The sequence below is a fragment of the Astyanax mexicanus genome, chromosome 20 (genome assembly GCF_023375975.1).
Source record: "Astyanax mexicanus isolate ESR-SI-001 chromosome 20, AstMex3_surface, whole genome shotgun sequence".
In the NCBI taxonomy this organism is placed as follows: Eukaryota; Metazoa; Chordata; class Actinopteri; order Characiformes; family Acestrorhamphidae; genus Astyanax; species Astyanax mexicanus.
Window position 1 is genome coordinate 9,620,446 of NC_064427.1, and position 24,985 is coordinate 9,645,430.

A 24,985-nucleotide genomic window follows, 5' to 3' on the forward strand; every position below is an offset into this window, starting at 1 on the left:
TTTTTTCATAAATTTTTATTTCTAATAAAACATCAGTAGGGTGATGACTAGCACATGCCTCCTCTGATACATGTGAAGTGAAGTCAGCCACTGCTTCTTTTCAAACTGTTGCTGATGCAGCTTTACCGAGTAGCATCATAGCACGCTCGGAGGAAAGCGCAGCGATTCAGTTCTGATACATCAGCTCACAGACGCACCTTATGCTGATCGACATCACCCTTATGGAGTGATGTGAGGAGAGAGAGCACCATCTACTCACCCAGAGAGAGCAAGACCAATTGTGCTCAGGTCCAACTACATGAACAGGATTTGAACCGGCAATCTCCTGATCATAGCCCTCTGGACCCCTCGGAGCCCCAAAACTCCACAACTTATTGAAGAAGATAAAAAAGGCTTGGGGGAATGAATAAAGACAGTAAAATAACACATTTACAGTCTCTGCAAGAACATTAGTCTTTCACAGCACAATATAACTTCTGTTATATTCTTATAAATGGTATGTATGTATGTATGTATGTATGTATGTATAATACACATGAAAGCCTAAAAAACTGTGCTGCTCTGTAAGCTTTGCTAACTGTGTCATGACCATCTGCTGCATGTTCTGCATTGAAGTTCAGTCATGACTGGGCACTGCATGATCCCATTAGCCTGAAGGACCCCTGGCAGCCAGTCATCTTTGTGCTTGGGGAGTGATGTTCCTTTGCAGACTACTAATATTTAACAACTTGATGATAGCATTGATTGGCTAATCATAGGTTGTATGATAGGTTTCTGCCATCATACAGATTAGACCTGATGACTGACAGACATGTCAAAACATGGCATTTAGCATGACTATACATTATGAGGGCAAGATTGCTAAAATTGTTTGTCTTTGTCATTTTAAAATGCATGGCAGAGCATTTCCTGTTGGACTAGTTTATAGTGTGCATTGTTAGAACTGCTGTAAAATGCATATTGAAATGAGATAACACAGTCTTATACTTTTGTTAGTTCAGAGGAGACTATGTTTGCAAAGGACACTGATCTGCTCTGAATTATACAATAAATAATAATTAAGAAGTCTTGCTGGATGTTATTAAAATGGACTTTTAAAGGCCTTTAAAGTGAAAGGATGCTAGCCTATGAAAATATTGTGAAATATCTCTAATCTCTAAATTAAACCACATTAAACCTCCTGTGATCTTCAACAAAAAGGATTCCTGATAAGTTTCAACACACCCATGTCCCATGGTTCACTTCTTCTATTTATTTAAAACCCAGTTTATGCCTTCTGTGTGAACCTGTACAATTCTCATCATTGCCATTGCATTCTTACAGTCCCCTCCAAATGTATTGGAACAGTGAGACCAATCAATTTATTTTTTCTGTAAAGTAAAACATTTGGGTTTTATATTAAAAAAAAAAATTCTGAGACAAAAAATCAACATTTCAGCTTTTATTTCCAGCTTTGTATTTACATCTGTTTTGAAGATAGCACCTTCTGTCTGAACCCACATTTTTCTTACAAAAATATTGGAACAGAATACTTAAAATAAATGTAAGTAATTAAGACTATATATTTAGTAAGCCGGTGACTCACCAACACCACCAAACATTTGAATTCCTCTTTTGTGATGCTTTTCCAGGTTTTCACCATAGATTCTTTCAGCTGGTGTTTGTTTTGGGGGGTTACTCCTTTCAGTCTCCTCTTTAGCAAGTAAAATGCATGCTCTATAGGATTTGGAGGGGACATTTAAATGGATACACCTAAATTAAATGGGAATGGTTGGTGATATCAACTTCTTGTTTGTGGCACATTAGTATATGGGAGAAGGAAAGGTTTTCAAGATGGGTGGTGACCATAACCATTTTGAAGTCTTGAAGACATTTTGGATCCAACTTTAGTTTTTTCAATACGAAAAGGGTCATGTGACACATCAAACTTCATCAAATTTCACAAGAAAAACGTGTTGTGCTTGGTTTTAACCTAACTTTATCCTTTCATGAGTTATTTACAAGTTTCTCTTTGTATACAGCCCTTAACACGTCGCAGAGGTTAACACGTTAGGAGCGGAAAGAAATTGTGCTGATGTCTGGTGAACGCAGAACCTGGGTCATTGCAGCAGATTTTAATGCAAGACACCCTACGAGACCGCCTATCTCCCATGCTACAGTTAGCAAAAAGCTTGCCCAGTTTTCGTGAAACTGGTTCAGTGTTGGATTTGCCAAAATGTGGACGCATGAAAACTGCGACTAACGTAGACACATCAGTGGCTGTGCTAGCTTTATTCAGCAAGAGCCCACAGCGTAGCACTCGCCGCCAGTGGAGAGTGGCATCAGTCGAACATCTCTTCGGCGGATATAAGCTACTCACAAATGGCACCCTTACAAACTCCAGCTGCTGCAGCTTCTCATCAAGAATGACCCAGATCTGTGTAAAAGCAACAATTGGAACAGGACCCTCAGTTTAAACAAACTTTTATGTGAATGGAAAAAAGTTAACAAACAAAACCACCACTATTGGTCTGACACTAACCCACACTGGATAGATCACTTCAAGACTGCTGGAACACAAAAATTGGTGGTATATGGGGTATAAAGGTAGTGGGACCATTCTTCATCAATGAAACCTCAAGGCCACTGGATATGTGAAATTGCTACATGATGATGTGATGATGATGAGTTTTTTCAGCAATATGGTGCACCACCACATTATGGGTGTCAGGTCCGGGCATTCCTAGATGAACAGTTTCCTGGAAAGTTGATTGGTCATTGTGAGCCAGTTGAATGGCTCCCAAAGTCTCCCGATCTGCCCCCTTAGACTTTTATCTTTGGGGTTATCTGAAGGCAGTGGTCTATGCTGTGAAGATACAAGATGTGCAGCACCTGAAACTACGGATACTGGAAGCCTGTGCTGGCATTTCTTCTGTGTGAACACAATGAGCAGCACTTTAAACACATTTTATAAGTGGGCAGAAACTTGTAAATAACTCATAAAAAAGGAATAAAGTTATGTTAAAACCAAGCACACCATTGTTATTAATAAGTTTGTTGTGTCACATGACCCTCTTCTCACTGAAGAAAATAAAATTAGCCGACTACAAAATAGTCGCCATGGTCACCACCCATCTTGAAAAGTCCCCCCCCCTCCCATATACTAATGTGCCACAAACAGGAAGCTAATATCACCAACCATTCCCATTTTATTAAGGTGCATCCATATAAATGGCTCACCGTGTATAATGTTTATGATGTGCTGCACTGATATTTTAGTATATGCATTGTGTAATTACAGTGTAATTATTAGAATTTATATTTCCAAAATACCCTGTGAACATCACACCACTTAGTAAAAAAATAACATATTCCATGAGAGAATTATTGATAATGCCAGCTGGTGATTCTTAATTGTGTGAGAAAACGTGAGTCTCTGTTGGCTACACTGCGCTGACTATTACTGCCGCCGGCTGAGTGGTGACGACTGGGACCACCGGCTGGCTGCTGATGACCATGGCACGTTGTTGACGTTGCGTTATCTCTCTGTTCATCTGACACCAAGAGCACCAAGCACAGAAGCAGGTAATGGCGATGTCCTCACAGATGTCACCCTGAAATACACATATATACAATAATAACAAGTTTATCTTGGTCTTGTCCGACCACAAGACATGGTTCCAATTCATGTTCTTGGACTACTTATCTTCAGAAAAGTGTTTGCAGCCTTTCTTTTGCATCTTCTGTAGAGACAATGACAAAGTAGGCAGAGTTGATACAATGTGTGGCGTATGGTCTAAGCACTTAAAGGTAGTCCTCCCATGTCTTCAACCTCTGCATGATTTCTGGCAGCTCTTATACATCTATTTTTTAAAGCCAGCCTCTGGATATTACGCAAAAAATTCAGACTCAACTGCCCTGGCAAAGCCTGTTCTGAGTGAAACTAGTTCTTTTCATAGCCTAGGCCATCTTTGTGGAATGCAACTATTCTATTTAGCACATCCTCAGAGAGTTCTTTGCCATGAGCTGTCCTGTTGGATATCCAGTAGCCAGTATGAAAAAACTGTCCCCAAAACACCTCTAAGCAGCCACATAATACCAGAGCGGGACAACGTCATGACTGAGCACAAATTGGATGTGAGGTGTACTCAGTTGTGTTGACAGTTATGTAGACATTAATAGATGTGTGTTGTGGTATGTTCAGAAGATGTTCAGAAGTTATGCTTAGAATCCATAGTTCTATCAAAGCTGTACACTAACTACTCTAATTTAGTTCTAAGTTTAATTTCTATAGTACCGTCCCATGAAAATATATAAAATAAAATATTTACACAAAAGTAAAGGATGTAGTTACTTTTGTTTGACACTGTAGGTTAAAAAAATTAAAGTATGTAAAAAAAAAAATATTGTATGCATGAAAATAATTACAGTCAGGCCTTGAGCCAAGGGGGTGGTGGTTATAAGTGAAGTGTCCCACATCCTTAATCTACCAAATACTTAATAATTTACCAATAGATTTTAAATTATATATTTTTTGTCTAAAGCAGTTAGTACACCGCACTGTTCCTCCTTGTTTCTTTTTACAAATTGCAGTAAATCAACCATGGTAATTTTGCATATTTATTAATTTGTGCTGTTTATTGGTCACAGTTTCCAAATGACAGATAAAGGTAGACACTGGCAATAGTGATCAGACTAGTGAATATTGATTAGACTGCACAATTTTGGGAACCTATAGATTTTTTTTTTTTTTTCATCGTCAACAACAAAACAACATAGCATATTTTTTGCTCTATAAGGCACACACCAGATTTTAAGGCGCATTATGCGACACTAGTAAGGAACAGGGGTGCTGTCATGTTTACCTTCTAATTCAGCCGTCTCGCCACTGGGTAGGGGTGGTGATAATACTCACCTCTGAATAGTGAAAGAGTTAGTGTTTAGTGTGGTTAGCAGCTAATGCTGCTCCAGCAGTGCTAGCCGGGGTTAGCAGTGGGCTACAGGCCAAAAATACTCATATCTGAATGGCAAAAGAGCTAGAGCAGTTAGCGGCTAATGCTAATCCTGCATCAATCTCAAATCTCGGTGCTGGAAAACTTAAATGTAAAACTTCTGTATAATGCTGTACTTCAGTTGGATGGCTTTACTGCTGCTTACAACCTCACTTTTTTCAAATGTATACATATGGTGCATTGGATTAATAGGTGCGCTGACAATTTTTGGGGAAAATTAAAGGATTTTAAGTGCACCTTATAGTGTGAAAAATGTGGTAAATTAAAGTTTAAGGCTGCTGCTTGATCATGGTTCGAAGAACTTAAAGCTTACCGAGATTTGGTATCTGTAGCGTACTGCCACCCTCATGGAAAGTGCCACTGGTGGCACACAAATAGCGACCCCAAAAGCCGCCATCACCGCTGGGCCGCAGATATCCACCAGGGGCAGGCATCTGTTCTCACCAAATTTTTCTGTTGTGGAGCAAGCATGGCAAGGACAGCACCAGAATGCAAAGCAGCCTAAAGGCAAAAGGATCAGCCGTACAGTATAAAGACTACAGTAATGTGCTACAATCTCAATAATTAATACAATATAACATTAGAATAAACGCTGTAAAGTCTGTAGTGAGTATATTTAAGTACTCACAGTTATTCATGTCCTGGCAGCAGTCGCACAGACCAGTAGTCCAAAAAGTGACACGAGGCACAGCCTTTGGTGCTGGCTGAACTACAACAGTTGTCCCTGCCATGATCAACTACGTACAGCAAATTCAGAAGGAGGTCCTGCATGAAAGACAATAGGAATAGCATGAGACTGTCTTATTACTACACTGTTTGCTCTCTAAAATACTCTCAAATTTCTAGATTCCTATTAGTACCTCAGAAAATACTCTGTCTGGCCAAAAAATATATAATATTTGGTTGTACATACTGTACATTATTGTACATACATATGTTGCTGAACCTAGGTATGACCAACTACACTAGCCCCAGATCGTAGCACTGCCCCACAGGCATGTACAGTAGGCACTGGGCATAAATCTGGACTCATCAGACCACCTCCTTCCACTGCTTCATAGTCCAATCTTTTTGCTCCCTAGCAAACTGAATCCATTTTGCTAGTTATCCTCACTGATAAGTGGTGTTCTTAAGGCTATGCATCTGTTTAGTCCTAAACCTTTGAGTTTCCTGGGCACTGTGTGTGTGGAAATGCTTTTACTTTCACTATTACACATATTTTTGAGTTCTAGTGTTGTTTTTCTATGACTACACCAAAATGATTGCCGCCCACCATCATTCAAGTTTTTGTTACGACACATTCCTTCCTTAAATATGATGTGTCCCCACTCTCCTTCCACTTCTTAATAATATGTTGGACAACTATTAACACAATTGTTTCGAGATGTTTTCGCTTATTGGTTAGGGTTAAATAACTTCAATCAAATCCTGAGTCAAATGAGCTGCAGCAGCAGCAGTATGCCTCTAATAGTGGTGAGTCCCAGATTGGTTGGACATGAGCAGGAGGGTGGCATTATTGACGAACTGATCTGTATATTGTGATGTGTTTGCGTACCAAAATACACGGACCCATCATCCACACCTATAGCACAGCTGAACCTAAGAGGAGGCTGCAGAGGCTGAATTTAACGATTTTTAAAAGGTTAGGATATGTTTAAATATAAACATTAAATATAATATATATGCAAGCAGAACTATTATGTTTCCTTACTTCAAAGGGACACATTTCAGCTATTAATTGACAAAATATGGTTTAGAATTTAGTGGCTCTTTAAGTATGTCAGTATGAATGCTAAACAAACCAAAGCTAAATCTTAACAGTGCATCACTTTCTGCTTGTTTTGGTCTGTGCCAAAATAGCCATGCTCAAAATGAAAGCATTAATACAACTGTTTTGGTTTTACAATAAAGAGTTAAACCAAAATGATGTAAGAAGTAATGATTACAGACTTTGAAAAACCTGAAAAAGAAACCAATAAAAAATGGCCTCAAAAGGCAAAAAATGATATTTTTGCACTTGCCACTTTTGCAGTTCTGCACTGATAAAACATATCTGGTATATTTTGTAAGTAATTGACGTTTGCTCTCTTGCATTATGAGGATGTTTTCAGAACAGTGTGACACAAAGTTAAACAGTTTTACTGTCATGCATACAGTTTTACTTATCATGCATAAGAAGTATATATCTGTAGAGAATGCTAACTTATTTAACATGATCATGTTATTGAACATTCACACAATATCTTGTCTAGAAGGTTTAACGCAGAATAACTGCATTCCAAACCAAGAAGATAAATCAGATTAATTTTAAAGATCACGTCTGCATTTCAACATTAAATATTATCATTCCACTAGCTAAAGATAGTGAATAGATAGATAGAGATTTTTTTTTTTTTTTTTTTAGCTATAAGCATTTCTAGACACAAAACTTATGATCTCACCTGTGGTCTTGGTGTTGCCCGTGCTGCTGAGAGTTCTGGTTTGTCCGTCACGGCAGGATCATTTGTTTCTCTGGACAGATTGTTTTGTTGATTTAAAACATGCAGAGAATGCATGACATTTATCTCTGGTTACTTCCTTAACTTGCTCAACACCTTTGATGAAAACAGATCAGGTTGAGCAATCTCGGTCATATCTTATTCAATTGTCATCAGATTCAGATTCTTAATTCACAACCAGAATGAACTCTAATGTAGAGCTACAGAACAATTCTTATGATTTAGTTTAGCATTGTTTTAATCCATGGTGAATAAAAATACATATGTATAAAATTGCATTCAATATGTTGTCATACAATGTATTATTTAGTAATGCATCATGGCATACATCGACCTTTTTAGCTAGTCATTAGTGTATTTGTGTTTGTTTTTTCATTTAATTTATTTGTATTCTTTATGTTTTGTATTTGATTTGATGTTTTGTGAATTGATTTCCTTACTTTTGAAGAAAGCTCAGTGATATGAACTGTGCAACACATGGTCTCAGTGCTTCCAACTGGCATTTTTCAGCATGATAATGCTCACTCACACACACACACACACACACACACACACACACACACACACAACAACAACAAGAATTTTCCAAGAATGTCTACACCAGATTGCAACACTTTCTTGGCTTTCAATTTTGTTGACCAGCTATAAAATGTTATTCTAGTAAGAGAACATAAAAAGGAGCACAACATCCTAGGTTAGTTGCATATCAGAAGCATCAGTAGTTGTTGGTTTACTTACAGATTCAAAATGGCCTGAAATAAACAACTTTTTAAAAGAGACCCATCAGTCTACTGTTGTGTTAAGAAAGAAAGGCTAATCAGTGTGAGACATTGCAAAGAAGCTAAAAAGAGTAGAACAAACTGGCTTTAAGAAGGACAAAAACAAGAGTGGGAGCCCCTGAAAAGAAGATAAATGCTCAAGAGGCGATTTCAGGATGCTTCAGAATTTAAGGCAGAATGACCAAGGAAAATCCATACTTCAAACTGGCCAGAGGCCAAAGAGAAAAGACACTGGTCACTGGAAGTCTGGACAAAGATATTGTGGACAGATGAGTCCAAGTTTAAGATTTTTGGTCAAACAGTCCATTAGAAATTATTCAAATTTGTATTTGTGGCAATAGGGTAACAGTAGATTACCTTCTGCTCCTGTTGAGGGAACCCAAATGGGGTAAAAAAAAAAAAATCTCACATAATGCTGCTTTAAATTGGACGTTGATTCTGACAAAAAGGGCACTTTCACACTAGCATTATTAAAAAAAAAAAAAACCTTTGGTTTGTTTTCACACCTGCTGAAACTAATCGCACCAAGAGTGCAAACAGTAATCGCACACAGGTTCAGACCAAAACAACCGCACTCAGACCCACTAGAGGAGGTGGTTACAATCTGGTTGCAAATGAACTCCAGAGTGGTTCGCTTGTAGTAAGAATGTGATTCGATCTTGTTCCAACCCGACTAACAAATATGCTCTTTATATTTTAGTTAAAGAGCTGTTCAGGTGTAGCAATAACCAGATACGTTAGCCAGATAACTAACAACAAATGCTGTCTCTGCTGCTGCTCCATGCTGAGGTGTTTTCAAAACTCAACATGGTATGTGCAGCGTTCACTGTTCTCAACTGCATAACTCTGTTTACCCTGTGGACACCTGCGCTGCACATCCCATTGAAAATGCTGGGTTTTGAAAGTGCAACAGCGAATTGATCGCATTCAGTGTTAAAGCAGCTTTACAGTGCGCAACTATACGCATTGATATTAAATACAGAACACAGTTCCTACAGTATATTTTCTTTGTTGCTTCCACGGCAGAGAGCTCTGACCAATCAGAGGGGACGTTGTGCTCGCAAGCTTTGATGGGGAGCATATTGGTGCATTCAGGTTTGTGCCTGTGTGAAAACAAACCAAACCAAATGAAGAAACCCCTCAAGTAAACAAACTTATTGCCAATCCGGACCAAAAAATCGAACTACCAGTGAAATTGGCCTTAAAAGTTAGTCACTTTAATTTAAATTCTAGTAAACAAAATAATCCTTCCAATACCCTTAGAAGGACCTGTGGAGTATAATTCCCTCCTTTTGTTGTATTCTCTATGCAGCTCAGATAATTTAGAACAGAATCCAATCTTTATTCCAAGAATCTTCACCCAATCTAGTGATGATAAAATCAGTGCAGATCTTAATAAAAAAAAAAAATAGCGAATGCAGACTTCTGTTTAGACTACTAAAAAAGGAATCCCACTCAAAATTACTACAATGAGAATTATATTATGTTTCCTGTAGGGTTCACACTTTACTAATCTAAAATCAAATTATTTATTAATTTATAAATTATTCTACAGGTAGAGGTTGTTCTTTGTACATTATTAATGCTGTAAAAATTCTAGCCATTTATTACAGTGCGTCAAAACGAAAGAGGCGTGAAACAAGCACACCAATCTGGGTAACGCACTTTTTTTTCAACTTGTTTTGATCAGCTGCAACCATTGTGTTGACAGCAGAAGAAAGGTATGAAGAAGTGTCACTCACATTGATTTACTGACTCTATTGTTGGTAGATTCTACAGGGAAATGTGCAGCATTTTTTTACTTGCTCAACCTGTTAATAGCTGTCAGAAGAAGCATGAAGAAGAACCATCCACCAGTCACAGGTGTGGCATATCAAGATGCTGATTAGACACAGCGATTACTACAGAGGTGTACTTTGGGCTGGCCACAATAAAAGGCCACTCTAAAATGAATATGATAATAGAATGCCACAAATGCATAGGAGCATGCAATTGGCATGCTGACTGCAGGAGTTGAATGTTCATTTCTCCACCATAAGCCATCTCCAAAGACGTTTTAGAGAATTTTGCAGTACCTCCAACCGGCCTCACAACACAATATTTAGCAACTTCACACAGCCATAGACCAGTGAAATCATGTCCTCATTTTGTAGTAGGCGCCATGTTGTTTATGCCCATATTTGGGGTTCCGTGTCTAAGTGGTTCAAATGAATGGGGAATTTGAATGGGCTTTTCAAAAACTGGCCTCTGTCACATTCTGTGGTAAATAAATATGTTCAGAACCCTGTACGTTTTATTCTGTGTACATTTACCTCCTAAATATCACTGGATCCTCTGAATTTCGAGATCGTTTAAGGGTAGTAATTAGAAAAATGCTAACTTTAAGCTAATGCTTAACTGATATCGCAGCACAGCGGCTGGAAATGACAGGACTGGATTCTGCATAACACCAGTGAACTCTGATCAGACCGCGTTTTGGATTATTATGCTTATTCACAGAGGATCATTAAAGCATTTGAACAGGTAAAAACTCTTTCAGTGATGTTGAGCAGTGTGATGTTGAGCAGTGTAGTCTGTGTTAGAGCTTTAAAAGGCAGATAATAAGAGAAAGTGGCTTTCAGTTCAGCAGCGCTTCTCCGAAGGGTTTAGTATTTAATAACGGTCATTCGTTTATACTTATTACAACACCTGACCCAAATAATCAACTAACAACTAACTAATCAACTAACTACCTGCCCTCACTGAGGCGACAACAAACCAGAAACACCAGTTTACTTCACTGCATCATAAAGACGGCAAATGTTAAAACGTGTAACAGCTGGTTCTGGAGTATTACTGACCCGTTTTACTGATTTTATGCTGTGACGCTCTCAGCTCTCCTCAGTAAGGGCAGTTAGTTCATTAGTTGGCTCAGGTGTGTTTAATATGCTGTAAAGTTAAGGCTGGAGTTTGCTGGTGTTGCATCGAAAAGAGTCCTCTGCTGATCTCTGCAGCTACGCTGGGAGTTCAGTTCACTCCGCTGTAGCATTAGCCTAAAGCTAGCATTTTTCTCATTAGGAATCTTAAATGATGTCGTAATTCAGAGGATCCAGTGATGTTCAGGAGTAAAATGTACACAGAATAAATCGTACAGGGGTCTGAACAGATGTATTTACCAGAGAATGTGACAGAGGCGGGTTTTTGAAAGCCCTATTCATTTTTCTCATAGGGAACAACCGCTTAGACACGGAAGCCTTTCGAGGACTACAGAATGACACACCACTTCAGTGGTCTATTAAAGAAGGACACAATCAACAACCTGATCGTGACTCTATGTGAAGGAGATGTGTTGCACTGCTAGAAGCTTTCACACCAGATATAGACTGGTTTTCTAAACCCCAGATTCTCACAATACTGCAAAAAGTACACATTTTAGAGAGGTCTTTTACTGTGGCCAGCCCAAGGTACACCGGTGTAATAATCATTGTGTCTAATCAGCATCTTAACTTGCCACAACTGTAGCTGGTAGAAGAGCTCACAAACAGATTTACACCCAATTGTGAGCAATTTGAGAGAAAATGAGAGAAAGCCTTTTGTGTACATATTCTTAGAGAGGTCTTAGATGGGAGCACAACCAAGTGTGTTGTGTTTTTGTTTAGTGTATGTCTGATAAACAAAAAGCAAAATAAATCTGTATGGGCCAAATATTTTTCACAACACTGTGTAGATTACAGAAGTAAATAGATAAAAAATCAGCACTGCAGAGTTCAAGAAGTTTACTCCAATCTCAGCAGAGAACAGAGCTCAGCAGATTAAAATGCTAGCACTATGGCCAGAGGATCCCAAATAAAGATTCGGGGTCATACTACTCCATCAGCAGCCAGAGTCTGAGAGGGCACAACTGGCCATGATTTCTCATGTTGAAAGCTGGTCAGCACAGGCATCTGCTGGCTGATATATCAGAGCTGGAATTTGGTGCTTTCCTGATATTGGCTGCATTATAGAATACGGACAGTGGCAGCTGTGAACAATGCATTATTTTCTTTTGCTTCTTGTTAAACTGCACAGAATTATGCTCTAGTCCAGAACACAGAACCTTCTTCCTGTATTTACTTGCCTTCTCCCAGCCCATATAGCTGTGACCAATCAGAAGTGATAATGTTCTCATGTGATTTATGACGACTCATGGTAGGCTAGAATTTTTTTTTTTCCCTAGTCTACGTAAACCCACTTTTTACTGTTCAAATAATCGTCAGTTATTTTTAAATAATGAACTGTAATTTAACAAAAATGTCAATCAGCAATTTGACAAACATTTATATTTTTATTTAAATACAACATATTTTCTATAAATAAAAGAATACACAGAATAATGCAATGAAGTTCACAGAACCTTAGAATCAACAATATCAATAAATTCACTAAGAATAAAAATGTTTTGATCTAAACTCAGGCATAACAAGTATCAAGGTAATAAACACTCAAAATCCTTCAGGTGGTATATAATATTACTATAATAATACTTTGTTTTGACAGAACATGGACTCATATAGACTCATCAATTCGTAATCAACACCATGTTGCTACAACGTTGGTCTTGCGTTGATGAGGGCAATGGGAATAGACCGCTTGTTCATCTCTCGAGACATCTGACACCAAGCACAGGAGGTACAGCAAGTGGCAATCAAACAGTCGTTACAGATCGTCCCCTGTGAATGAAAACATAAACATCCAATAGGAGTTTAGTATTATTCAGTAGTCGTCATCCAACAGCTGATTTGTTTATTAGAGAAAAATCAAACAGTTCTAGGGTCATTAGTAAAAAAGATTTTTGTGAGTTTTATGGGCAGCAAACATGACTAGATCTTCTACAGGTTTCTGATTTCTGCAGCTCATGGAAAACACACTTCAAATCAAATCTGGGCCAAATAATGGGCTATTTATGTGCATTAAGTAAATACACATACCTGTACACATTTTTTCCCCTTTTTAATTTTTTTAATCCGCAATAAAAAAAAAAAAAGACTACAACATTTGGCAAATAAAATAAATTATCTATCTGTCTGTCTGTCTGTCTGTCTGTCTGTCTGTCTGTCTGTCTGTCTGTCTGTCTGTCTGTCTGTCACACAGAATGATCCATTTTAAATGTTGACAACAAAAACCCAAAAATCAGTGTTTTAGAAAATTTGAATATTTCATAACACCAATTGCTACTTTTGGAAGTTTGACCAGCGTGCCAATTCCTGCTGGAAAACGAAAAGAAGAGCCATGTTGCTTCACTGTGTTAGATCCAGTACAAAGTCCTCTTTGGTGTTCTCACAGAAAATCCTACAGCACTTCATGCTTCCCTCTGCTGACAACTTTTATAGAGATGCAGATTTCATTTTCCAGCAGGACTTGGCACACTGCCAAAAGTACCAATTGGTCTTATATAATATTCAAAATTTCTGAGACACAGATTTTTGTGTTTTCATTGGCTGTGAGCCATTATAATAATAATAATAATAACAATAATAATAATAATAAAATAATAACAAAAAATGCTTAAAATAGATCACTCTTTGTGTAATACATCTATATGACATATGGAGTTTCATATATTGATTTTTTTTTTTTTGAGATGCACTAGTACATCATTGGCTTAAACCTATACACAGTACAGTAACAAAACCAAAGACCACTATAACAACAATTTACACAATTGAAAAAGATCCTTGCATTATAACATATAATGTGATTAATATGTTTTTTTCTCATCATTGTATGTTTGTAAAAACATAATTGTGTTTGTACAGCTCTGGAAAAAAAAGAGACCACTTAAAAATAATGAGTTTCTTTGATTTCACCAAATTGAAAACCTCTGGAATATAATCAAGAGGAAGATGGATGATCACAAGCCATCAAACCAAACTGAAATGCTTGAATTTTTGCACCAGGAGTGACATACAGTTATCCAAAAGCAGTGTGTAAGACTGGTGGATGAGGACATGCCAAGATGACTAAAAACAGGGTTATTGCACCAAATATTGATTTCTGAACTTTTAAAGCTTTATGAATATGAACTTGTTTTCTTTGCATTATTTGAGGTCTGAAAGCTCTGCACCTTTTTTGTTATTTCAGCCATTTCTCATTTTCTGCAAATAAATGCTCTAAATGACAATATTGTTATTTGGAATTTGAGAGAAATTCCAGTTGTTTCTAGAATAAAACAATGTTCATTTTACATAACCTATAAATAGCAAAATCAGAGAAACTGATTCAGAAACTGAAGAGCTGTATTTTCTCTCCCCTACCTTAATGCCATAGCGGTGGCGCATCGAGACTCTCATTGATAGAGTGGCTGCAGGGACGATACCGCATATGTCCAGCAGGGGGAGGCATAAGCACTGTCCATATTCTTTTGTCTTTATGCAGGCAAAGCAAGGGCAGCACCAGAATGCAAAACAACCTGAGGAACAACACAGGAAGTAGGTATGGGTGTGTATAGTGTCTCCATTGTCTTCTCATCCCACAAGCACACAATGTTTACGTTAAACATCTTGGGGACACTTAACCTTCAGAAAGAGCTCAGTCAGGTCCATAAGTAGGTCTGTTTCAACTGCTACAATTTTGCTTCTGTAAACCATCTAATTAGATTTGAAACAAACCAATCAGGACATGATTACAGTGCAGCCTTAATTCAAGAGCTTTTACAACAACAATACTGCATGAACCCTTTAGGGTTAAAAATAACAGGCTGGACTCCAGACCAGAGTCTGATCCAATATTTATGTTTTTGTTAGATTGTACATTTAGTCCATATTGTTTTGCTTTCACACTGCAGTTTAGTGACTGAGTGAACTGAAGAACTATACATTACACTGACTGGATTGTACAGTAGAATGTTGTCAGTCCAGTGAGATGCCTTTTTACAGCAGAAATTGTCACAAAGCAGCTCTATAGAGAAAAACAGGCCCATGCCTCTTATAAGCAGCACCACAGAGATGCCAATTATTGTGGTGACAACAGTGACAAGTAAAAACTCTAACATTAAGAGGACAAAACTTTAGGAGGAACCAAGACTTTTCAGATTCTGTGCCAAAGTCCGTCTCCCAGCCAGAATAGGTTCCCTGCAAGAGCATTCCTGTTACCCAGCAGATTAAACACAACAGATTACACTCAGATTCTTTGGTAACACTTTACTTGGATGGTCCATTTTATGGCCTTGTTGATGCTCAACTGACATTCAACTAACACTGAATTGAATGTCCATTCAATGTAACTTAACCCTATGTTGAAGGCAAATGATTCAAAATAGAACCTATACCTACACCTAACCCTAACCTTAACCTAAGCTTAAAATCTAACTCTAAACCCAATCCCAAAATGTTAAGTTTAGAGTTTGGGTTACAGTTAAATGTAGGGTTACATTCAATAGAGAATCATTTACTTTCAATTTTCAGTCCAATTGCATTTAATAGACATGCAGTTGAATGTTAGTAGAATGTCAGTAGAGCATTAACGATGCCATCAAATGGACCATCCAAGTAAAGTGTTCCCGATTCTTTTACTTTCTGTTTAGAAATAAGGGTTAATCTACAGTTACAGTAGATACAGAAATCACCAGCACGATCCGTACCTTCCATACAACTGTATGAAGTACGTGTAGAGGACTTATTTCAGCAAAAAAACAGGACCATTTCTTAATAAGTACACAAGTGTGAACTCCTGTTCTTGGTGAGCTGTTATTCTAGAACTGGAACAGCTGCGTACCTGATGATGACCCTGTGACCCTGTGAAAGCCTGCTTTGAAATCAAATTAATTACAGGCATGTTAAATTCTGTTAATCCTTATGAAGCTCAATAAATTAATATATGTCATATGGCAACTTTATTATCGGTCAATCCTGCAGGTTTTTTGCAGGGCTGAGCGATATATTGTAAATATAGAATATATTTATTGTCGTCAATATGTTTCTTAAGCTATAATCTGCCCACACCATTTCTACACTTAAAAACTCTTCCAAAATGCCTTTTTTTTAATAATTACAATATTTTTGTGACACAAAATCAGCACAACTGCACCCCAACCAAAACACTACAGAGTAACTTACATTCAGGTACGTCATCACAGCAGTCACAGATTCCAGACCCCCACTCGTCAGACACTCTGGACTCCAGCACCATCGAGGGAGGAGTGATAACCACTTTAGTAGTCATGGCTGTGAAAAATAATATATATTATGAAAACAAAAGTAGTCAAATGCTGAACCATTTGTTCTTATGTTACAATATTAAATGTTTACATATGGTTGCCATATCAAAGCTTTTATTTTCCATAGTTTAGAAACAGCACATCTTTGTAAGAAAAAATATAATTTATGCAAAATTGCAAATTATATATTACCATATGCAACATAAGGTAACATTTAAAGTTAACATTTAGTCGACTGCTGACATTTGTTATGTCACGTATGACGCTTCCTCTCTCAGTAACTAATTAATAACTGATTACAAATATGATCTAATGAAACCTGGCAATTCCAGAACACACTGTATCAACACAAAAAAAAAAAAAAAAAAAAAAAAATATATATATATATATATATATATATATACATATACATATACGTATATATATACGTATATATATATATATATATATATATATATATATATATATATATATATATATATATCAAATAAAATGGTAGATTTGGGCATTTGTGATTTTTTGGAAATTTGACGGATTTGACAAATAATATCTTTCAGTTAAAATCAGCGTTTTAAGTTCTAAATCACTGAAAACTCAATCAGATCCGAAACCTCCACAACTATGAGTTCTAAATTTAGCTGCCTGATTGTCTGATTACCCATATCCACTCACCTGAGTGATTCGCTGAAGCACCGCTGGCTGATTTAGTCTGATAGGGAACAGTAAAGCACTGCTTTATACTGAAGGACAGAAAGAGCCATTAAATAAGAAACTTGCTTAACCTGTCAAACCAGAACACACCGTCCATCATTGTCACCACTGTATCTGAACAGGGTGGGACCGCTACGATACAATCACCTGCATGAGCTCTTAATTCCAACAGAACACATCACCGAAACTGAGGTCATAAGAAATCTATGTCTATCTCACATATTCAACCACAGGCATAGATACAAAGATTTCCAGATAAAACCCAATCTCCACTAACAGAGACTGCCAGTGTAAGATAAAGTTAGAACAAAGTATGATATGAGAAAAATGACAAGAAAGATAGAAAGAAAGAAAGACAGAAAGAAAGAAAGAAACAAAGAAACAAAGAGGAGAATAGAAAGAGAGATAAACACAAGGAGAAAAAAAAGACAAACCTAAAAAGAGGGAAAAAATGCAGAGGGTAAAAAAGACAAGGAAAAAAGAAAATGAAAAAAGACAACACTACAAAGAAAAAGAAAGAAAAGAATGAATTTACAACAAAATGATTTTAATAACAAAATGAATTCTGAAATAGCAAAAAAAAGAGATTTTGAAATGGGAGCCAAAAGAAAGAAAAGAAAAAAGAAATGCAATGGAAAGAAAGGGAAATGAGAATTGGGGAAAAAAAAAACATGACAATTAAACGAAAGAAATGCAGAAAAATGAGAAATGAGAGATAGGAGAAAGGAAGATGATATATAGGTTTGATCACTGAAAGACTGGAGGCGCTGCTTCTCTGTTGCTATGGCAGCAAAACAACAGCGTCCTCCCAGTTTCAGTTCTGTCTCTAGAGCTGAATTCTGTCCTGCTCTTCACTGGTTCAGTATCTGAACTTCACTGGACTGCAGGTGAGCTTCAGTAGAGGGTCTGGACCAAGGGGCAGGGCTATTAAAGCAGCTCATCTGGAGATATAAACCCTGTCCTGAGAACAGAGACAAACTCCCTGTTTGGATTCATCATCTGGATTTAGAGGAGAACAGCCTGGGCTGGGTCGGGTCCAGGACGTGTCGTAACGAGGGGCCGGGCTGGGAAATCCCTCAGACGTGATGAAGCTCGTGGCCCTTTAAGACCAAACAGCTTTCAGAGAGCGGAGCTGGGGTGGGTGGGTATGTGGGGGGCAGATCAGTCAGTCAGCACTGATCCTTTCCAGCCACACCGGTCAGCCTGTGGCATGAACTCAGTCACGAGCTGTGGAGAACAGAAGGTTATAGAAGGTTCAGTGGAAGTGATGCAGATATAGGACTGTGCAGCCCAACTGCAGCCCTGTATGAGGAGAGCTACAGTACTGGTAAGATGCTGGACCCACTGAGCCAACCAACAGTCAGTTTATAGCATCAGCAGTTTTACCTTGCCTTATTCTTTTTAATATCTGAGAAAGGAAGGAGTGGTTCTGGATTGTTTTCATCCCTACGAGCTCGGCTGCTGCACTGCTGCATGCTGTACTGCTGCGGAAGTAAGGAGGAGGGGGGGAAGGAGCACGCGGTGGGCTCCAAGAAGGAGGGGGAGGAAAACAATGAGGAGGAGGAGGAGGAGGCTGCTCCGAGGAACGGCGGAAAACCGCAGAGGCAGAGAGATGCTTCCGTTACCGGATTGTACGATACAGCGGACATGCCTGAGCTCCTGCCCCCCTGCAGTCCCTTCAGATCAAAAGACAGAGACCCTCGCCTAATGCAGAACACACACATCCTCACAGAGACGGGCATGGACCGCCTCAGTCTCAGTGACCAGCCCGAGTGTCCGCAACACAGGACCAGCCAGAGGGCACCAAAGCTCGGGCAGATCGGGCGGTCCAAGAGAGGTAAATTCTGCAAGAAATAAAATAAAAATATTTAATAATATTTAATAATAATTTAATAAAAAAAAATAATTACTGCTTAAAAATAAATAAATACTGTAAATGTACGGCAAAAAGTTAATCATAGTGAATATTAGTTTTAATCCAAAGTAGCAAAAAGAAAGAAAGAAAGATAGAAAGAGATTCTAAGAAGAAAAAGAAAATGAGGCATGTAGGAGGTAAATCTTATATCTAATAGTTTAAATCTAAAGCACTAAGTCAAACTATTGTGACTGAAATGATGCTGAAGGGACTCTCCACCAACTTTTTAAAATTCAGATACAATACAGTGCTCAGGATAAACAGTATCAGAGTGTGAAAAGCTTCATCGTTCTCCGTTTACTTACCAAATTAAGCCAATCACCACATTTAAACAACACAAACACACATTTAATTAAATGTACATTCTAAACTCACCACAAACCTACGAGTCTTCTGAATTTTATATGGAATAATATTGATTAGGGATCAAAATATTGATACTGCAATATATACTGTATATAATACTTTCATTTGAAATATATAATCTACGTGTGTAAAACACAGGCACTCTAAACTCCCTTACACTTGCCCCCAGAGACTGTAAAAAAAGATTCATTCAATGAAAATGAAGCCAAAATCTTCCGCCGTGTTGGCAATCCTGAAACCCGAGTCTGCGCAGTAGAGTCCAGAGGAGGGAGAAAGACTGTGGAGAGCAGCCTACTCATTTAAATAACCCCGCCCCTGAGGGCTGCCTCGCGGTCACAGGCTGCAGAGCGGAACGGAGCGGAGCTGACGTCTGTTATTGGTCCCGCCCATAACCAGCCCTTTTACAATAACCACACCTTTTTGAATAGAGCTGAATAACGTTTTAAAAAACGAATTCTGTGGGGATATAAACAATTTTACAATATAAGCAGAGGTTATACTAGCTGCTGCATTTAAATAAAGGAGGTAGAATTACAGTATATTAGAAAAATAAAACGTGATTGAAAGTTGTCTGTTTTGCCATTGAAACCTATGGGGATGGGTGGGGTTACACAGCTTTCTGCAACCAAACAGCAGGGGGCGCCCGACCTGTGGTGGCTTCACTTTTGAGAGACGATGCTCTGTCCAGCTATACACAGTCTATGCTTGCCCCAAATTTGACTTAAGTTAGTGCTTTATTATTCCACATGGAGGCACTATTCAAATGAATCGGTTAAACTTGCGTTGAATAATATTGGCTGTCCTCTTTACTCCCTATAATTAAAGAATAATTAAAGACTGGAGTCAACTATAGCCAAAATCCACACATCATATTAAACCCCAGAACCTTCTAATCTAACCAGCATTACCAACATCAGCCATTAATTCATCTTGGATAAACAGTTAGCATCTCCAGTTAGCCATTAGCTATTGTGGCTAATCTGCCATTTTGAGCTTCATAATAAAAGTCCCAAGGCAAATCACATTAAAACATACTAAAACAATCAATAAATAATAATAAAGAATGTTTAATATTTTATTGGCACCATTTCATTTTATTTGGACTACTAAAACTATTGATTAAAATATGGTCAAATATCTTAATTCTAAATAAAAATTATGGCGTATTTGAGCAACCTAGAATATCCAGAATTTTCTGTTTTCTATTATAGTTTTGTAATGTATAGGTTCATAAAGGTTCAGCTATATACAGTATTATAGTACCTGTTACTGACTGATGCTCATTACAGGAGCTTATGAATCTATGCCAGTTATTCATTATTTATTCATTCATTCATTCATTCACTCCTCACCTAAAATCTTTGCTTAGGAATGCAGTTAAATGTGATTAATTTAGATTAAGTCAACCACAGAGCATGTAATTAATTAGCTTTTTAGCCACATCTACACAACTTTAATAGTGTAATTTTTCATACAAATATAAATTAAAACTTTAAATGATTGATTTTGTATTAGTTGCATTATTATTATATTTTTTTTTTAGCTCTAACTAATATTAGAAACTATAGTTTACCATCTATTACTAACATCTAACTACTAAGAAACTTGTTTGTTTACACTTATTTTCAAGGAAGTCAAAACTCCAATAAAACTTGTCTAAAGCAATATAAAACAAAAAGTTACATTTATTGATATATTTATTTATTTTTATTTATATATGAGCTCCCTTTAATCTGTATTGCTGTAGGCAGCATGGCCGGACTGGAACCACATTCTGGCCTAATTAAAGATCTTTTTGAAGGTATTAACTAAATATGACATTTAGCTACGGAACGTTAGACAAACACCTGAAAGATCCTGCCGATTTTTTCTGTTGTCATATCGTCTTCTTTCACTGCAACGCGTTTAGTTCCTCTGAACAAGATAAAACTCTCCATCCTCAACTCCATCCAAAGCCTACAGCAATACAGACTGTGTAGATAACACTGCAGTGAACTCCCGCGCAACAGAAACCCACCAAGAATAAACAAATCAGTAACTTCCGGGGCACACAAATGGGTCAAGTTCAAAATCAAAATCAAATTCGGCTCCTGGTCCGTTTTTTAAATTTCCAATTTTTGTTTGGATAACCAAATAAAAATACAAAATACAAGCCGTTATTCGTTTTTTGGTATTATATTCAAAAACGAAAAAACGAAAAAACGAATTGGTTTTTTAATTTTCCGATTTTGATTCTCAACTGAATATCAAATGAACGAATGATACACGGATTACAATGCCCACAGGGCAGCTGAGTAAACTCATAATACCTAAATACATAAACACATCAAGCATCAAAGCTACAGAAATTACCAAAAAATACCATAGCGCCTCCTACAGTACTGGAGCACCTATACACCACAACCAAAATGAAACCCACAGAGAATGTGACATAGTAAAAGGTAGATTCAATGCCTGCAGGTTCATATACAGAGGAATTAGCCCCACCCAGATCATTATTACACAGAAATATGCACTTGCATACCAAGTCATGGAACAGCAATATTCAGCAGTAATTTTGAATTGTTTCTTTAGGTGATGGCTTGGGAGTGGCCAGGATTGTACAAGTGACTGCCTTTCGGGAGCATGCACCCCCGGTTCCTTCCCCAATGAAGTCCATGGTCATTTAAACATTAAGACACAGTTTCCCAAGCAGGAATTAAGCCTGGTCTTGATAAATCTTCCACTGAAAGCAAAACATAGTCTATGACTGGGTTTCGTTTTTGTACACAGTTCAACAAAAACATTCATGAGCTTCATTGATGCTGATTATTTATTTAGAGCAATTATCTGCATATATCTTTTAGAACCGACATCCTCTCCAGTTTCCCATTAAAATCCTGGCAGAACATTAACAGTATGAAACCCCACGTGGTTTGTTGGAATGCTTCCGTGATGCTTGGTATTTCACACCATATACACACACACAACACACTCTGCTAGGTGAAAGTGGATTCCGATTACCTTTCATCACTGTTCTTGTCTCCTACACTCAATTGAATTTTTTAATTAGCTGTTACACAACAATCTACTGTCGAATACCAATCTTTCAGCTCCAACAGCATCAGATATACACTATATGGACAGAAGTGCTGGGACACCTGGGAAAAGATCTGGACAGAGCACCGTTGTTTCAGAGAACAAAGCTCTACTGCCTGCCAGCTCAGACTGTTAGAAAGAGTCACACACACAAAACAGAGCTGTGTATAGGGCTGTATACAGACTCAGGTTTTGGGAAAGGTGCTCTAATTCCAACAGAAAATGTGTGTATATATTTTGTATTATTAATTTTAAATAGATTATATGTAGTACAGTATATTTATTAAATGCGATAAATACTGTTTACTTAACAAAGTAGGTGGACTTTTTAGGATTTTAGCAACAGTGGCTAACTCTTCAGATGCGCTAACTGGACGCTAACAATAACCCATACGTCAAAATATAGTCTACAATAAATGATGCTCTTGTAAAGGGCAGAGGTTCCACACAAACACTCTGCACTCGCTCAGTCGCGTAGTGTGAACTACTAAAAGATGCTCACTGACCTGTCGCCGACTGCTCACAGAACAGTCACAGACACATGGCAAATATCTGAATCAGTCAGCGACTAGGAGTCAGGAGCAGCAACTACCTACAGCCAATGGGATCACAGAAAGAGAAAAAGTCCAAAACCCACCATAGCTGTTTATGAAGAGTCTTCCCTGTTAGATCAGTAAATTGCTGTTAAACTCTAGAGGAGGCCCACGAGTGAGTCCTCTATGAATGAAGGTAAATGAAGCTAAAAGCTAAAAATAATTATAAACTACTTTGAGTATTTCTTTAATTTTAGAAAGGCAAATAATGTTTTTTACTAAAACAGCAAAGAAAACATGTCTGTTTTTTTCGGTTTATCTACAGAAAACTGATTTTACACTGTAAAAGCACTAGCATTATCGCTACTGTGAGCTGATTGGTTGGCGATACAGGCAACATTAGAGCATGTTTAAAAGGCTTATAACTGGAGTTCAAAACGATAAAAAAAAACAATGTTTACGGCACTGAAACATTTGATACAGTTCTGTGTTGAGGACATAAGTACATATTTCAGTATAAAACCGATTAGGCATGTAAAAAACAATTATTTAAGTGATTGACATCATTAATATAAATAGCATTATTTTAAATGTGTGTGTGTTTGTGATGGGAGGGGGGTGGGGGCATTCAAATGTAGCGTAGGGGCCCCTTAATCCAAAACTGTGCTAAAAAGTAAAGCACATCAATAAGAGAATATTCAAAAACTATTTTATCCACATTTACTTCCATTCACTGGAGACTCGCGCACTCTGTCGCCCTCTAGCCTTTTACAAACAATGGACAGGACTAGTAAACTGCATTCCCAAATTTTACACACCTGATTCAGGTAATTAAGAGCCTCTGAGAAGAGAGTGGATTACTGGATCTGGGTTAGATGTGAAGGTCTTTAAACTGACCTCTGCTCCTTCTTCTGCTCTTCCTCCAGTGGTGATCGAGGACGAGGACCTGGACGACGTGCTGAACAACAACGAAGAGCTGCCGGTTACCCTGAACCACAGTCCAGCCTGAGGAGCAGCGCACCTGCATCCAATTTCGCCCTACTCTGGCTCTCTCTCGCTGCTGCGCATGCGCAATCACCTGTAACGCGTCAGTCCATCACCTGTAGTTTAGTGGCAGTTTCGCGCGCTAAGGTGGAGGTGTGCTCAGGTGGGGCTTGGTGGGCGGAGCCACAGTTACGTAAAAAGCTGATTTAAGATGATAGGCCAATGTTGAAAGAAAATAACAGCAATGTATCGGAATGAGATTTATAGCGATATATGTAGAGTTGGGGGTTTAAAGCATTTTTGTTTTGTGCCTTTATATTTTTATTGATTTATGATGAGTATTACTCTTATTATATTTATTTGTCAATATGAATATCATAATTATTATTGTTTTGTTTTTTTTGTCCGATAAAATTTTTATTGTTGCTAATTCTGACTGCACTATTCACCAGAGGTTTGCATTCTTCTGATTTTATGCCTTATTATTACTATTATTAATAATAACAATGTTAATATTCCCTTAGATCAATGAGAGACCATTGAGACCACTGTAAATCGTTATGCATGTGTGTTTGCAGTGCAGTTCTCCTTTAAACGTGTTCATATGTTTACTTTGTTGGATTGAGAGTTGATTTTTTTTGTTGTCTATGTTTGCAGCAGTTATTCATGATGATTAGACAATTTATTTACACACATAATGTCAAAATAAATACATATAAACATAATTATATTATGATAAAGCGAGGTTAAATAGAACAAAAGCACATACGCTCACAGGGAACACAGTCACACAGACTATATCTCCGGCTGTTTTTTTTTTTTTTTAATGCTGTGTTTCTTAATTTTCAGTATTTTTTTTTTTTTTTCATTTTATTTGTAGTGTGTTGTTACTTATATTGACCGCAAGGTGGAGACAAATCCAAAGGAAAGACCCTCTGCTGCTGCTGCATGTGCTGC

The 24,985-nt window shown here is 37.7% G+C and overlaps 2 protein-coding genes across 6 annotated transcripts; both read right to left on the reverse strand.

Annotated features, from left to right (window-relative positions):
* Positions 1-1,426: 1,426 nt before the first annotated feature.
* On the reverse strand, positions 1,427-7,508 carry LOC103030477 (placenta-specific gene 8 protein-like). The gene is made up of 4 exons (XM_007231186.4): positions 7,433-7,508; positions 5,620-5,756; positions 5,305-5,492; positions 1,427-3,593 (listed from the first exon to the last, which is right to left on the reverse strand). The coding sequence occupies exons 2-4, from the start codon at positions 5,720-5,722 to the stop codon at positions 3,423-3,425; spliced, it is 462 nt and encodes a 153-aa protein (XP_007231248.2). The 5' UTR covers positions 5,723-5,756; positions 7,433-7,508; the 3' UTR covers positions 1,427-3,422.
* Positions 7,509-12,551: 5,043 nt separating this feature from the next.
* ponzr2 (plac8 onzin related protein 2) lies at positions 12,552-24,130 on the reverse strand. Of its 5 annotated transcripts, none has more exons than XM_022681057.2 (5): positions 23,863-24,033; positions 23,018-23,103; positions 16,341-16,448; positions 14,541-14,695; positions 12,552-12,956 (listed from the first exon to the last, which is right to left on the reverse strand). In XM_022681057.2, the coding sequence occupies exons 3-5, from the start codon at positions 16,444-16,446 to the stop codon at positions 12,831-12,833; spliced, it is 387 nt and encodes a 128-aa protein (XP_022536778.2). In that variant the 5' UTR covers positions 16,447-16,448; positions 23,018-23,103; positions 23,863-24,033; the 3' UTR covers positions 12,552-12,830. The 5 variants fall into 5 exon arrangements, with proteins under 5 accessions (XP_022536778.2, XP_022536779.2, XP_022536777.2 ...); XM_022681058.2 differs by having other exon boundaries at positions 23,942-24,027; XM_022681056.2 differs by lacking the exon at positions 23,018-23,103 and having other exon boundaries at positions 23,942-24,130.
* Positions 24,131-24,985: the final 855 nt, after the last annotated feature.

Excerpts from the sequence above, each read along its gene's own strand:
- LOC103030477 (XM_007231186.4), bottom strand. The coding sequence starts at position 5,722 with ATGGCAGGGACAACTGTTGTAGTTCAGCCAGCACCAAAGGCTGTGCCT. Across the intron at positions 5,493-5,619 it reads CTGCCAGGACATGAATAACT|GCTGCTTTGCATTCTGGTGC; the intron begins GTGAGTACTTAA and ends TTTTGCCTTTAG. Across the intron at positions 3,594-5,304 it reads GCTACAGATACCAAATCTCG|GGTGACATCTGTGAGGACAT; the intron begins GTAAGCTTTAAG and ends TGTGTATTTCAG.
- ponzr2 (XM_022681056.2), bottom strand. The coding sequence starts at position 24,071 with ATGCAGGTGCGCTGCTCCTCAGGCTGGACTGTGGTTCAGGGTAACCGG. Across the intron at positions 16,449-23,941 it reads GAGCAGAAGAAGGAGCAGAG|CCATGACTACTAAAGTGGTT; the intron begins GTCAGTTTAAAG and ends TATTTTTCACAG. Across the intron at positions 14,696-16,340 it reads CTGTGATGACGTACCTGAAT|GTTGTTTTGCATTCTGGTGC; the intron begins GTAAGTTACTCT and ends GTTGTTCCTCAG.